This window comes from Triticum aestivum, chromosome 6D, assembly GCF_018294505.1.
Source record: "Triticum aestivum cultivar Chinese Spring chromosome 6D, IWGSC CS RefSeq v2.1, whole genome shotgun sequence".
NCBI lineage: Eukaryota > Viridiplantae > Streptophyta > Magnoliopsida > Poales > Poaceae > Triticum > Triticum aestivum.
The window spans coordinates 477550808-477566571 of NC_057811.1; the positions used below are offsets into that span (position 1 = coordinate 477550808).

Sequence of the window (15764 nt, forward strand, 5' to 3'; positions counted from 1 at the left end):
AAATAATAATACTAGTGGCGGAAGCTTCTCGAGCCGAGTGGGGGAGGGTTGTGGTGACGACTCCGGGTTTCCTGGGCCGTCGGATGGGGAATCGGGGCGACGTGGCCGACGGCGGGGAGGGTTTCGTGGAAGGTTCGGAGGCGTGTCGGGATGGGACGGGGATGTTCTGGAAGGCTTGGGAGCCAAGCCGGGTCGTCGTCGTGGTTGGTTGCGGCCTGTGGGAAGCGAGGCGGGTTGGTTCCGACGACTCGTGCAGTTGGGCCGTCATCCCGCCGGCGACGACAACAGTTGTGTTGGCGTGACTCACCGAATTAGGCCGGAGAGGTGCTTGTGGAAACTTTTGCGCTCAGACACCTCCTATCTCTTCGAGTTATTTGTTTTTAAATTCGTTTTTTTACATCTAAAAAAAAAGAATCCAAAATCCCCAAGTTTTCCATTTTTTTAAGAACGGGCATCCCTACTTTTTAGAGGTGTTTTTTTAGTCTAAACTTGCCGTGTGCATTTTTTACTATATGTAGCATGGTTATTCTCATGTCTTTTAATGCCCCCATGGCAACTTTTAAGAAGATGATGGAATTTTAATAATTAGTGCCATGGCATTTTTATTATTAAGAGCATGACATTTTTTGTTAGTAACATGGGATTTTGTATTTGTCAAGAGGATGGCAATTTTATGATTAATATCATGTCATTTTTATTATTAGGAGGATCACAATTTTATTATTAGGACGATGGCATTTTTATTATTAACAGGTGGTAGTTTTATTTTTGAGAGCATGACATTTTTATTATTAGGAGGGTGGTAGTTTTATTTTTGAGAGGATGGCATTTTTCATTTTTAATTGCATCGCATTTCTTGGGGGAATTATCCAGATAAAATGTTTTATCTAGAGGATGGCAGTTTTATAAATTAGCACGTCAGATTTCAATATTTTTCAGAGCATGGCATTTTTATAAATTTATGCATATTTTTTTGTTCATGGCATTTTTCATATAGAGGATGCCAGTTTTGAAGTTTAGCATGGCAAAAACAAATTCTAGATCACTCGAACTATGTTTTTTGGTTTTTAAAGTTTTGACGTGGAAATTGTAAACAAAAAACACTTAGATGGGCCTTTTAGGTCTGGGGGGGTCGCCCTGGCCTACACCCCTGGCAAACCACCAGAAATGGTCGCTGGGAGCTCCTCACCCAGCAAACGAATCGTCTGGGATCTCTCCCCTGGCGATCGATCGATAGATATTAGAGTCCCTTTCAAATCTACATTTTCTTCGAAATAAGGAGCATAGCTCTCAATTTTCTTTTGCGGGATAACATAGCTTTTAATTTCATTCATCATGAAAAATTTAAAAGATAACACGGTAAGGGCGATTGAGCTCCCAGAAGGGGATTCAAGAAGTAAAAAACTGAAACATCCGGCGAATAAAAACCACGGACACATCTGGTGCCATGTTTGGTAGCAGGAGCTCCTATTTGCCGCTCTTTACCACTAATTGGTGGCGAAAGACACATGCAGCCTCCGACTGGGCTAACCCATTGAAAACAATGGTTAATAGCAGTGAACCAGCGACACTATAGCAAAAGACAGGAGTATAGCGACAAATTTTCTAGATCCAAACTTTTGAAAATATTAGTTTTTTATAGAAAACGATATTTTTGGAAACACAAACAGTTTTTTGAAAGAAAAAAATGGACACATACTTTTTTGAAACACCAGAATATTTTTTGAATTTGTGAACAACTTTTCAAGAAATGAAAATTTTGAAATGCTGAACAAATTATGAAAAATATGGAGATTTTTTGAAATTTCAAAGAATTTTTGAAAAGCATGAGCATTTTGTTAATTTCTGAATCATTTCTAAAAACGTGAATTTTTTGAATTTGTGAACAAATTTTGAACATGGAAGCATTTTTTAAATTACAAACTGATCTTCAAAAACATAATTTTTGAAGTTCCGAAACATTTTTCAATACTCCAAACAATATTTAAACAATGAACTTTTTTTAGAAAGTGAGCTACTAGGTTTTCCCTATCTTTGTCGCTGCTACTACTAGAGAAAAAGGTTGGGCGGCTGCGACATTTTGATAGAGCTTCCTGCGTTGGATTTAGCCCATGTGAGAGAGGCTTGTAATTCCAGGAATTTGCGAAATAAAACCACAAATCATTCCCAACCTTGCTGCTATTGTGGTATGATGTTTGCAATGCCTATTTTCGTTCTTCTGCTGTACAGATTTTAGTCATGTGATTCCTTGGCTATAATGAGGTTCCGGTGATGAAAAATCATGTCTAAATTCATACCCAACCATCCCTAGTTCTGGTTGTTCTTGATTTTATTCATGGGTTCTTGAGGATAGCACATGATTGGAGTTGGTGGATGACAAATGGACCGTGTTCTCGTTGGTTGAAGATTACTGTGCATATTAGCTTTCTGTGTGGAGCGGCGAACCTGTACAAAGCTGATGAAGACACGGAGCGGCGAGCTAGAACAGTTTTGCCAGCGCTTTCTGCGTCGCGTCCGCTGTGTGTGTGCATGTAAGATTTTGCGAGGTCGACACGACGGTCGTTTCCCTTAGTACTGTAGAACTGTATGAACCCTGCTTTGTTTCCGTTGAGAAATGGAATCGTTGTGCTCCCGTTATGAGTGGTGATGGTTACCCATTCGTCAAGCAAGCGCCTGTAGCTCAGTGGATAGAGCGTCCGTTTCCTAAGCGGAAGGCCGTAGGTTCGACCCCTACCTGGCGCGTTTTCTTTTTGCATTGAGAAAAATTCAAATACCCAAAATACAGTCATCAAACTTGTTCTAGGGGTCATCTACGGTTCATTGTACGGTTTGCTATACGTATTCGCTGATCTGGTCTCAGTCAACTCAAGCCACGCGGGCGCTGACTGCCACGTCGCCGTCCCCAAACTCGTCCTCCTGAATACGATTGAAACCAGGGGCTTTTTTTGCAAAATCGCCTGAAATATAAACCTGCCCCCCACCATGGCGGTCGGGTGAAGGTGGAGGTTCTTGCCGATGTGCGGGTTCTTCAGCCCGTTGTCGCGCAGCAGCACCGGCGTAAGGAGCGAGCCGCCCTTTGCGACGGTCACCTTGGCGCGAACCAACGGCTACCGGTGCACATCACGGTCGGCATGAAGCACAAGAACGGCGCAGGCCTCAGGCCTCTCGCCGCGGAGAGGTCGCGCGCCAGGCGGTGCAACGAGCAGAGCAGGTCTCGGGCTTGGCGCCCACTCCTTGCCGGCGAGCTTGGCACTCCAGTAGTAGAGGCCGCCGGAGGTCGGGTACGCGGAGCAGATCTCGGCCATGGACATGGCGACAGACATGGCGTCCACTACTCCACTTTCAAGTTCAAGAAGTCTGTCTCCTCGTCGACCAAGTTGGTTGTGATCAACGGAGCCTCATGCTCAGCTTGCGCTGTCTCGCCGGCATCCTGCTCCAGCTCCACAGCAGCCGGCGGCTCCGCGGGCGCCGGAATGGCCCTGGTGGCATTCATGTCGTACTCCTCGACCTCTGGCTCCGGACTGGACGGCTCCGGTGACGGCGGCGGCAGCCTCTGCTGCGACTCGGCGCCGAGCCTCCCGCAGATGAACTCGTCCATGAGCTCTAGCTTCTTCTGCGTGATGACCTCCACCTCCGGCACGTCGGACTGGCGGCAGACGTAGGCGTCCTTGCACTACGCGATCTGCTTGGCGAGGCCGCAGAAGACTCCGTGCACGCGCTCGCATTCCGCGGTCTCCATGTCCGGGAACTGCTCGATGAGCACGGCGGCTGGGGTTGTCGGCGCGGCCGACGAAGTCGTCACGGAGCGCGTCCTTGCCCATGACGATGACCTCGAGCTAACTGGCCTGCAGGTGGGCGCCGGAGAAGGCAAACGTCTGCCACCACACCGGGTTGTGCCATCGCCAGCAGCGCCCTCGGCGACGCCAAGACCGTACGTGTGCCACTAGCTTCTCTGATCCATCCATCCGCTAGCCTCACAATTAATCCTTCCGTAAAATCTGCAGCTTTCGTTGCCCGTCAAACGCGAAAGACGCATGGGAGGCCGTCAAGGGGGTTTTGCTTCGGTTTCCTGTGTGAGTACCAAACAAGAGGAATTTGCATTCTTTGGTTCTCAACACTTCGACAATTTATTCAGACTTAACAGTCTTCAGTTAAGTTCAGGATTTTCTGCAGCTCCGATTCCCAAGCACGAGAAATTAGTATTGTTGGTTCTGAACAATTTCAGCGCCCAGCACCTGCACCCGCCGGCGCACCCGCCGCTCTAGACCCCCATGCAGCGGCAGGGGCAGCGTGGACGACAACGACCAACGGCAATGGAGGTGCGACTGGGAGCGCGACTACTCCAGCCTGAAACCGCGTGACGCCCTTGGAGTTGTCGAGCTTCACCTCCACGTACGGGTCCAGCGCGCCGGTGAGGTCCATGCTGGGCAGGTCGTGCGCCTTGACGACGCTCTCACGTACAGGTACTGCATCGGCTCCACCATGTCTTATGTGGTTGCGATCTTTGCCGTCCCCGCGCGCGGCCCAATCATGGCCGGCAGCGGGGGCTTCGTCTCGGTGAGGCCGTACTGCGAGCCTGGAGCAGATGCCTGGGCAGCGCCGGGGGGAGGGGGGTGGAGGCGCGACACGACCATCGTCTGCCATGGCGTGGAGCGTGAGGCTCATTGCCACGGCCTGACGAGGCCGGCACGGAGCGGAACTCGCGTTTGTCGTGGCTGCTCTTCCCCTTGGACTCTGCCGCCGGCCCGCCAAAAGCAGAAGCAGCTTCGGTCCCTGCTGGCGCCTCGCCGGAGAAGACGTTCCTGACCATCCTCTCGGGGTCTAAGCTGGCGGTGGCGGGCTGGGAAGGCTACCGTTTCCATCGCTGGAGCAGCAACATGGTCCTGCGCGACGCGATCACCGTCCCGCTCGCCAACGCCGGAGATGATGAACCACCTCGGCAGCGACGACGAACCAGGGGAGAAGGGAGAAGGGAGAAGCAGGGGAGTGGCTCGGTCCGACCCGACCAGTGGCTCGATCCGACCAGGTGGGGAGGCGATCTTTTAATAACTGCTTTTGCAAAAAAAAACTGGTTCCCTACGTATTCGAGCGAGCTGGGCACATGTGGCAGTCAAAGCACACTTGGCATCGGTTGACTCGGGCCAGTTCATCGCGTACGTACACAAAACCGTATAATGAACCGTAGATGACCCCCTAGAGCAAGTTTGATGACCGTATTGCAGGTATTTGTAACCACAGGGACTAAAGCTAACACCAATGCAAGTAAATGGGCCTATAGTGAATTTTTTCTCTTTTGCATTTTTCAAAGTTTGGAATGTCGAGTCCACTGGATGAGAAACAACTTCTGTCAATGTCGAGGCCACGGTGTGTGTGTTTAAACAACTTCTGTCAATGTCGAGGCCACGGTGTTTTTCGCTCATCAATTTTTTTTAGAACGAAGGCTCAAGTCGAGCCCGGCTTTGAATTAACAAAGCCATCAACCGGCCAGGATTACATCAACCGCCAACTTACATAGACGAAACAAGGAAATGGCTAAAAGGATACAGAGTGATGTGCAAGCAGCTAAAAGGCTTCCTACCATCTACAAGCAAAGATGAAGAAACTAAAGAACAAGACCAGCTTGAAGACAATGAAGCCTTCCACCGAGTGTAATCCACCCCGCCAAGACACCAGCAAGCCTTGAGGAGACCCAACTAGCATGCGAGAGTAACGCTGACAACTCAATAGACTCCGACCGAACCGTTAACAACCTCCTACATCTTCGAAGGGGCTCCCTAGCCCCTCGCCTGGCATGAGGCGCCGATCCGTCGAACGATGCAAACGCTCTCCCAAGAGCAAAGGTGTACAACCGGCGCCATTGCCACCCGGAAAGCCAGATCAGGGCACCACCAACTCGCGTCGCCGAGCTTCACAGAGGCAAACATGGCACTGGGAGGGAACCAACATGCATGGAGAAGCAAAATGCATGGTGGGGCTGCTGATGACAGAGCAACAATGGTGGGAAGCCACTGAACTTGGAGAAGAACCTCCAAGACACCACCAACTCCAACCATGTCGCCGCCTGACGCCCACCAACCAGACTTACTTGCACCCACCCCATGCTCACCGAAGGCGGCACCTCCATGAAGGTGACGGCGCCGCGAGCGTCGCTGCCGCCCAATCCTGAGGGATTTGGGTTTTCACCCCGGTGCACGAGCAGGGGAGAGAGGCAGAAGGGGTAAAGGGGTCACCTTGACGGCGCCTACAAGTAGGAGACGGCGCCCTCAGGCGTCGCCGTCGTCGTGGCCGGCATAGCCAGCCGTGGATTTCTCCAGGCCCCACATCTCCCCCACCCCTACCGCAGACGCGGCGCCGGCGACCTGGGCAGCCGGAGGCCAGATCTGACAGGGGCCGAAAAGGTTGGGGGCGGAGGCGTCAGATCCGGGGCGGGCGCCCCTGCGGCCACCACGCCCCACGGTCCCCACCTGTCGCCGCCTTGCCACCCGCGTGGCCAAGGGGGACGGCCAGCACCAGCGACGACCGCCGGCTGAAGACGACGATGCACCACCACCCGAGGCCGCCGCCCCGGCTCCAAAGCCTCCTGCGCGAACAAGGCGGACAGATCCTCGCCACCACCCTCCCCGGTGGACGCGCGGCTTTCCGGCGACCCCCTCCGGTGGTGGCGAGGGAGAGGAGAAGGGGGGAGGGGGCCCAGCGGCGGCTAGGGTTAGCGCCGCCCGAGTCGCCCCTACGGGAGCGACGTGGGGGCCAGGGGGGCACTCGCACTCCGCTCATCAAGTTTTCGTGTGCTCCTAATAAAGCCGACGTTCACCAGCAGAAAGATCTGATGATAGCGTTCATCGGCTGAAGCTCGTCAGGCCGAGTGGCTGACACATGGTAGTACTGAGAGTTTATTAAAGCATCATCGTCACTATGAGAGTGTACTAAGCGAGATGGTGTGTGTGTGTCTTTCTCATCAAGTTTTCGTACGCTCCTAATAAAGCCGACCTTCACCAGCAGAAAGATCTGATGACAGCGTTCATCGGCTGAAGCTCGTCAGGCTGAGTGGCCGACACATGATAGTACTGGGAGTTTATTAAAGCATCGTCATCACTGAGAGACTGTACTAATCGAGATGGTGTGACTGTACTCAGCGAGACGGTGTGTGTGTCTTTCTCATCAAGTTTTCGTATGCTCCTAATAAAGTCGACGTTCACCAGCAAGATCTGATGACAGCGTTCATCGGCTGAAGCTCGTCAGCCTAAGTGGCTGACACATGATAGTACTGGGAGTTTGTTAAAGCATCGTCACTGAGAGACTGTACTAACCGAGATGGTGTGACTGTACTAACCGAGCCAGTGTGTGTCTCTCTCATCAAGTTTTTGTACGCTCCTAATAAAGCCGACGTTCACCAGTAGAAAGATCTGATGACAACATTCATCTGCCGAAGCTCGTGAGGCTGAGTGGCTGACACATGGTAGTACTGGGACTTTATTAAAGCATCGTCATCACTGAGAGACTGTTCTAAGCGAGCCGGTGTGTGTCTTTTTCATCAAGTTTTCGTACGCTCCTAATAAAGCCGACGTTCACCAGCAGAAAGATCTGATGACATCGTTCATCAGCTCAGGCTGAGTGGCTGACACATGGTAGTACTATGATGAGTTTATTAAAGCATCGTCGTCATTGAGAGACAGTAGTAAGCGAGACGGTGTCTCTGTGTGTGTGTGTCTTTCTCATCAAGTTTTCGTCGTCGTCACCGAGAGACTGTACTAAGCCAGCCGGTGTGTGTCTTTCTCATCAAGTTTTCGTACGCTCCTAATAAGCCGACGTTCACCAGCAGAAAGATCGGATGACATCGTTCATCAGCTGAACCTCCTCAGGCTGAGTGGCTGACACATGGTAGGATTGAGAGACTGTAGTAAGCGAGACGGTGTGTGTGTGTGTGTCTTTCTCATCCAGTTTTCGTCGTCATCACTTCACCGACAGACTGTACTAAGCGAGCCGATGTGTCTGTCTTTCTCATCAAGTTTTGTACTAAGCGAGCCCGGTGTGTGTTTTTCTCATCAAGTTTTCGTACGCTCCTAATAAAGCCGACGTTCACCAGCAGAAAAGATCTGATGACAACGTCCATCAGCTGAACCTCGTCAGGCTGAGTGGCTGACACATGGTAGTACTGGGACTTTATTAAAGCATCGTCATCACTGAGAGACTGTTCTAAGCGAGCCGGTGTGTGTCTTTTTCATCAAGTTTTCGTACGCTCCTAATAAAGCCGACGTTCACCAGCAGAAAGATCTGATGACATCGTTCATCAGCTCAGGCTGAGTGGCTGACACATGGTAGTACTATGATGAGTTTATTAAAGCATCGTCGTCATTGAGAGACAGTAGTAAGCGAGACGGTGTCTCTGTGTGTGTGTGTGTGTCTTTCTCATCAAGTTTTCGTCGTCGTCACCGAGAGACTGTACTAAGCCAGCCGGTGTGTGTCTTTCTCATCAAGTTTTCGTACGCTCCTAATAAGCCGACGTTCACCAGCAGAAAGATCGGATGACATCGTTCATCAGCTGAACCTCCTCAGGCTGAGTGGCTGACACATGGTAGGATTGAGAGACTGTAGTAAGCGAGACGGTGTGTGTGTGTGTGTCTTTCTCATCCAGTTTTCGTCGTCATCACTTCACCGACAGACTGTACTAAGCGAGCCGATGTGTCTGTCTTTCTCATCAAGTTTTGTACTAAGCGAGCCCGGTGTGTGTTTTTCTCATCAAGTTTTCGTACGCTCCTAATAAAGCCGACGTTCACCAGCAGAAAAGATCTGATGACAACGTCCATCAGCTGAACCTCGTCAGGCTGAGTGGCTGACACATGGTAGTACTGGGACTTTATTAAAGCATCGTCATCACTGAGAGACTGTTCTAAGCGAGCCGGTGTGTGTCTTTTTCATCAAGTTTTCGTACGCTCCTAATAAAGCCGACGTTCACCAGCAGAAAGATCTGATGACATCGTTCATCAGCTCAGGCTGAGTGGCTGACACATGGTAGTACTATGATGAGTTTATTAAAGCATCGTCGTCATTGAGAGACAGTAGTAAGCGAGACGGTGTCTCTGTGTGTGTGTGTGTCTTTCTCATCAAGTTTTCGTCGTCGTCACCGAGAGACTGTACTAAGCCAGCCGGTGTGTGTCTTTCTCATCAAGTTTTCGTACGCTCCTAATAAGCCGACGTTCACCAGCAGAAAGATCGGATGACATCGTTCATCAGCTGAACCTCCTCAGGCCGAGTGGCTGACACATGGTAGGATTGAGAGACTGTAGTAAGCGAGACGGTGTGTGTGTGTGTGTGTCTTTCTCATCCAGTTTTCGTCGTCATCACTTCACCGACAGACTGTACTAAGCGAGCCGATGTGTCTGTCTTTCTCATCAAGTTTTGTACTAAGCGAGCCCGGTGTGTGTTTTTCTCATCAAGTTTTCGTACGCTCCTAATAAAGCCGACGTTCACCAGCAGAAAAGATCTGATGACAACGTCCATCAGCTGAACCTCGTCAGGCTGAGTGGCTGACACATGGTAATACTGAGAGTTTATTAAAGCATCGTCGTCACTAAGAGACTGTACTAATAGAGCCCGCGTGTGTGTCTTTTTCATCTAGTTTTCATACGCTCCTAATAAAGCCGATGTTTACCAACAGAAAGATCCGATGACAGCGTTCATCGGGCGAATCTCGTGAGGCTGAGTGGCTGACACATGGTAGTACTGAGAGAGACTGTACTAAGCGAGCCGGTCCATCTGAGCACTTCACTATTCTCCGTTCTGCAATCTGCGCTTCAGTGGCGAACAGAAAGCTCGATCTCATTCATAATCGTGTTCATTAGCCGAAGCTCGTGATGATGGCAGACAGAACGTAACATTTTTTGCTAATAGTAAGTAGTAGTAGCACTATATACCACGGTGCAAGGCGAGAGGATTATTGTGGCCACGACAGAACACGTAGGGGGATACCATCCAAGAAGATCACTACTGGCATGCAGCAGAGCATCGTCTCACTAGAGAGAGACACGATAGTGGTACTACATCTGGTTCCAGAGCGGCGGCGATCGGTCGGTTCATTAACTTCAGTTGGCATCAGCGGGCGTTTGGCCTGGCTCGGCGACGGCGTCGTAGGGGCGGAAGCCGTGCGCCAGGGCGGCGCGCCACGCCTTGTCGACGCCGGTGACCGCGTCGCCGCACTCGTGCCCGGGCCACCTCTCCAGCGCGTGCACGATCCCCGCCGCGCGCCACGCGCTCATCACCCGCCTCGGCAGCCAGTTCTGCGCACACAAACAAGAACAGCCACGCGACATCAGCACGGTGCGTGCACAGTGCACACACAGTGGCATGGAGCCACGGACACAAATGTTGGATCTATGGTTGTTACCTCGCAGGCGTGGAGGTTCTCGTACGACTCCGGCGCCACGAGCGCCGGCGTGCTGTGGTACACGCAGTCAGCGCGGGCGTCGCCGCCGCCGGTGACCGGGAACTGGGAGTAGGGCACGAAGTGGGTGCCCGGCGTCGCCTTCTCCTGCTCCCGCTCCGTCAGTCCATCGCCGACCAGCCACACCTGCAACCCGTTTCACGTCTGAGTTGCGGCGTCCAAGTCCAAAAACAGCAGTAATTTTCCTGCAGTTGCAAGATCTGCAGCTCGTGTACCTTGCTGCTGTAGCTGCAGGACAGAGCCAGGCGGCCCCGCAGCTCCGGGCTAATCTGCTGCCTCAGCGCCTCGTGCAGATCCGCGTCCACCACCCGAACCTGTTCGATACGATCACGAACAAATCAATCAATCATCCATGACTGAATCCATCGAGCAACAGATGTAGATTCCTGTTGTCAGGTTGCTCTTGTTCTTCAGAACAGTGTTGTGCTGTACCTGAATGTTTCGTTCGCAGAGGGCCTGGGCCAGCACGGCCACGACCTTGCACTCCTTCCCCAGGAGGAGCACGTCCCTGGCGCCGCGCGGGACCATGTGGAGCACGGCGGCGACGGCGAGGCTGGTGCCGTCGACGATCTTCGTTTTGATTTCAGGCTTCCTGATCACGTACAGCTCCCCGTTCCGGTTCAGCTCGTACCCCTGCACACATACTCCATCGATGCCATGCCATGTCAGTAACTTCATCAATTACCGCCTGCCAATCTCAATCGATCAATTAACTTCCCAGGCACTAACTATGTTCTTTCTTTCCAGAAAATACTACTACAGTATGAGTGCTGTCTAGTCTGAAGATCCAAAAGTGCAGTAAGTACTCTGCATGTATTCATGGCGCTGCTGCGCCGCGCACCTACTGTCTGCATCACGCATTGAATCTACTAGCGCAGTGCTGCTTGTAAGTAAATAAATTCATCAATGGCTCCAACGAAATGAATGCAGTTTGCAGTGCGCATTCAAGGGGTTCATCTGCTAGCTAGCTTGCCTGATTCAGCAGTCCCAGCGTGAGCACTGCGGCGCCGCTCGCCTCGGCGTCCGCCACCGCCCGCTCCACCACCCGGCTCACCGCGTGCGCATCCTTCTTCGACGTGTACTGCACAAATAAATTAAAAATTCAAGTTCACACATCCGTCCCAACAAACAACATTGAATTCTTCCTGACCCGTCAAAAAAATATGATGAATTCTTTGAAAATAGTATTTGAACCGAGAAATAATCGGAGGAATTAAGGAATGAATTGCTGTCAACGTCGTTGTTTGTTCTGTCGCTGTTGCTGGTACCTGGGAGGTGTATCTCGGGACGACCCATGTCTCGGTGCTGAGATTGCCCATCCTGTTGGCCTCGCACCGGAACGCCGTCCTGCCAAACACCGAGGCCAGCGCGGCGAGAGGCCGCTCCACCATCGCCAGCGCCGATGCCGCCGCCGAGGAGGACGAGCGGAGCGGCGCGGAGGCGAGGGAGGCGAAGCCGAGGCGGAGGTGGAGGAGGGAGCCCGGCGTGGTGAGGTGGGTGAGGTGGACGACGTCGGGGGCCTCCTCCCGGCCGTGCAGCGTGCGCTCGTACAGGTCGTCGCTCGTCTTGTCCATGGTGCCGTACAGGTAGTCGTAGAAGGGCACGAACAGCGAGTAGTTGGTCCTGAACTGCGTGTGGTGCAGCGAGTGGAACCTGCTCCACCGATCCAAATCCGCCATGAAAATCGGCCAAAACCTCCAACGATTCCATGGAGACTGACAAGCTCGTGCATGCATGGTCATGGAAGAAGGCGACTGACTTACGAGGGCGTGTACATGAGGTACTTGAGCGGCGGGAAGAGGTCAAAGAGCAGCTTGGGGACGAGCTCGAAGTTGCAGTGCCCGAGGTAGTTCATGAAGTCGATGTAGATGAGGTAGGCGTTGGACATGGCGACGGAGCCGGTGCCGGTGGCCATCATGGAGAGGAGCGGGATGGCGAAGAGGCCGAAGTAGACGGCCTCCTCCGCGAACGGGTGGATCACGGAGGTGACGGGCTCGGTGACGATGGACGCGTGGTGGTGCGAGTGGTACCGCGCGTAGAGGAAGTGGTGGTGCAGCGCCCGGTGGAACCAGTAGTAGAGGAACTCCACCGGGCCGAGGTGGAGGAGCGCGGTCACCACCAGCCCCCGCGGGTTCCACCACGGCAGGCCCTGCGCGATCGGCGCCGTCCAGTTCACCACGTAGAACAGCAGCGCCGTCAGGATGATCTGGTCGTCCCTGCAGTTCATGCGTGCGTCCTCTGCGTCGTCAGTGTCCGGCCATGGCCATGCCGCCATTGCCGTGTGCGCGCATGCGTCAAGAAGAGGAAGAAGAAGAGGAGATGGGTGACTGACCAGTTGCGCTCGCGGTCGACCTGCTCGAAGTCGAGGCTCTTGCTGACGATGCGGTGCTTGGAGCGGGCGGTCTGGTGGCGGGACACGGAGATCCACAGCTGGGTGTAGAGCAGGCGGAAGAGCAGCGTGGGGAGGACGAAGAGGCTGAGCAGGTCCCCCTCCTCGCCCCTCGCCTTCGCCGCCGCGAACCGGTACGTGCTGTACGCCGCCCACGGCGCCACCAGCGCGTACTGCACGCGCCAAAAAAACAGAGCCGGTGGTCACCACGAGCTCTGGCCGAGATGTGTGCACACACTGGCACTGACACACATGCGTATGCATGCAAGGGTGGGCATACCTTGTAGTTTCCCATGTCGTGCCATGGCCACCGGGTGAGAGGGCCGGGCTTGGAGGCCATGGTTCGCTCCTTGGAGACCCTCGCCGGAGCTCGGCTTCGCAGCAGGGCTGCTCTGTTGCGCGACTGTGGGAGTGAGATGCTCGTCGCGATGGTGGTGGAAGATGGCAATGGCAGAGGGGTACTGGCTTACATTTATACTGCTCAAACAACCATGAAGCGGAGCAGCGGGGTGCGTGGGGACACGTGCAGGCCGGAGCCGGACCCCAGCCCGCCGGTCAGGGAAAGAAGACCGATCTTGATCGCCAATGGAAAGGGTTAGCGTTTACCGTCGGGGTCTCCCTTCCCTGGCAGCGAAATTAAGGCGGATCAGTGGGAGGTTAGTGAAAATCAGGCCCATAAAATTTCCATCCGTAGGTTTAGCATTTTTGGTCCCTTGTACGTGATGTGATCTCGGTCCCTGCCCTACCCCGTCGATCGCGCTGCCGACTTCCCTAGAGTGGGGGTGGCACACCGTGCTACAGTGACGTGATGTGCGGTACACGGAGTGAAATTTTGCATCTACTGAACGGTGTTGGACGCAAAAGGTCCAACGACACGGTTCAAAATGCAGAATACCGGGAGAGGAACAGGCTGGGAACGTTAAAAAACGGGGCAAACTATTTATAAGATGCCTTGGAAAAAGAAATCGACTTTCTCCTTAGCTCGCTTTCTTCCTCCCGCCGTCATGCTGCCCTCCGACACTGTTCGGCCGATGAGACACTCGTGTGTGCCTCTCGCCCCGCCATCCCCAAGCCGCCACCTCTGTCGGTCTGTCGTCGCCGCCGGTCATCCCTCTAACCCCGTCGTCTTCTCTAGCTCCAACGCACCCCCCCCCCTCCTCCTCAAGCCCTGACCGCACCCATACAAGTCAACATTTGCTTCAGCTCTATCGGCGGCATCGCGACCGCATCGTCCACAGCTTCGGATCGCTCCCGGCTCGGCGTCACCGGGACATTGCAGTCAGCCGCATCACGCACGACCCCATCTTCGGACAGCGGTCTCCGAAAATCGACCGCCGAGTTGCAAATTCGGGCAGTTTACCAATAGAAAACAATATAAAATAATAATTAAAAAACAGTAGAAAAGACCTTTGTATTTCCGTTAAGTGATTACTGGAAATGGGAAAGCCCGGTTGAAAAAAAAGAGTAGAAAACAAACCAGGAGGGAGAAGTCACGACAAAAAAATGCCGTCTGCATGCACGACGCGCATGATGAGGAAGTTGCATGACCATGCCTTGAGGGCCAGCAAGCTAGATTGCGTGAACTCGTCGAGTACGTACGCAAGCAAGTGAGGCGGTTGCAGACGCATGACTAATTTGTATCATCCCCCCCTATTTTTTTTCTAGTTGTTCAACGTGATCAGGCCCAGAAGCACACATGTATTTTACCGGGATTCACTTACGTGTGCAAAGAAAAAGCGTGCGCGTGCGTGCGTGTGCGTGTGCGTGCGCGTGCGTGCGTGCGTGTGTGTGTTGATTCCATCAGAAAAAAAACGAATACAACACCGAGTAAGTGTCATGTACAAGACAACCAGCAGCGCATCGATATCATCGAGACCGCCCGGCCCGGCACAGCAGAGAGATGTGATGTAATACGGCATGTTGCCTGATTAGCAATGGGGGAGTACTACGTACGTAATACGTGTCTCCTTTTTCGACCCATTCTGGAATATGAACGTCTCATTCTCCTAATTCCATGATGATCACGTCTTGTTGCTGCCCTTTAAGATGATCGGTCGAAAAATCAGTCGCACACAATTATGGATCACTGATGCGGACACAGCCAACGCGCATGCCTAATCAGGTAAACCGCATATAAGGTGATAAATAGGGTGAATTCCATTTTGCTGTCAAGGACAAAATACATTAATTAATTAATTATGATGTCTTTAGCTTTCTTTTGCTACTGGAGACTTGTGCAAGCCACGCGTTAAGACGAGAGGTCTGATTACATGGGACGCTCGGAGGCGAGCACAGCGCCAACGGCATCGAGCACTGTACCAATAGTTTGGAGAAACCGAAATTGCGTTCGCGGTGGATCCCCGACGTCGCGGATTGCTCGCTGCTCCAGACAGTTCAGTCGCTTTGGAAGGGAAAAATGGCCCTTTGTTCTTCTGAATACTGTGATACAGTATGGGTTAGAGGGGACCCTTGTGTGTGTTTGTCTGAGGGCAACACGACTCGTGTTATCTGCACCCTTCTCTCTCTCTCTCTCTCTCTCTCTCTCTCTCTCTCTCTCTCTCTCTCTCTCAGAGGAAAGATGATAGTCAGCAGCGGATAGATACAAATCATCGATCATACATGCAGGACAATGACATGTACTATCATCATGCTTAGTATCCAGCCCAGCTCACACACATGCATGCATGCACTGCACACCGCCCGATCAGCTGGTCCGTTACGTGCGCCCATTGCATATATTGCTTGATTAGCCCGGGGACAGTACATACGTGTCCACTGTCCACTCATTTTGGAATGTGAACATATACGACTACTTGGTCAATGCAATTTGAGGAGTGGAAATATATCATCACTGGTCACATGCATGCATGCACGGCTAGTTTGCCTAAAGGAAAAGATTGTGTACATGTCGATGAAAGATAGCGCTGCCGTATAGGT

The 15764-nt window shown here is 52.5% G+C and overlaps 1 protein-coding gene and 1 non-coding gene across 2 annotated transcripts; one reads left to right on the forward strand and one right to left on the reverse strand.

Moving 5' to 3' along the window:
* Positions 1-2669: 2669 nt before the first annotated feature.
* On the forward strand, positions 2670-2742 carry TRNAR-CCU (transfer RNA arginine (anticodon CCU)). Its single transcript has one exon. It is a non-coding gene; the product is annotated as a tRNA-Arg (tRNA).
* A 7053-nt stretch (positions 2743-9795) lies between these two features.
* LOC123146104 (very-long-chain aldehyde decarbonylase GL1-6) lies at positions 9796-13301 on the reverse strand. The gene is made up of 9 exons (XM_044565688.1): positions 13108-13301; positions 12771-13000; positions 12202-12654; positions 11707-12091; positions 11412-11519; positions 10871-11071; positions 10654-10752; positions 10382-10564; positions 9796-10274 (listed from the first exon to the last, which is right to left on the reverse strand). Exons 1-9 carry the CDS (start codon positions 13165-13167, stop codon positions 10080-10082), a joined length of 1914 nt encoding a protein of 637 aa, XP_044421623.1. The 5' UTR covers positions 13168-13301; the 3' UTR covers positions 9796-10079.
* Between the last annotated feature and the right edge of the window lie 2463 nt (positions 13302-15764).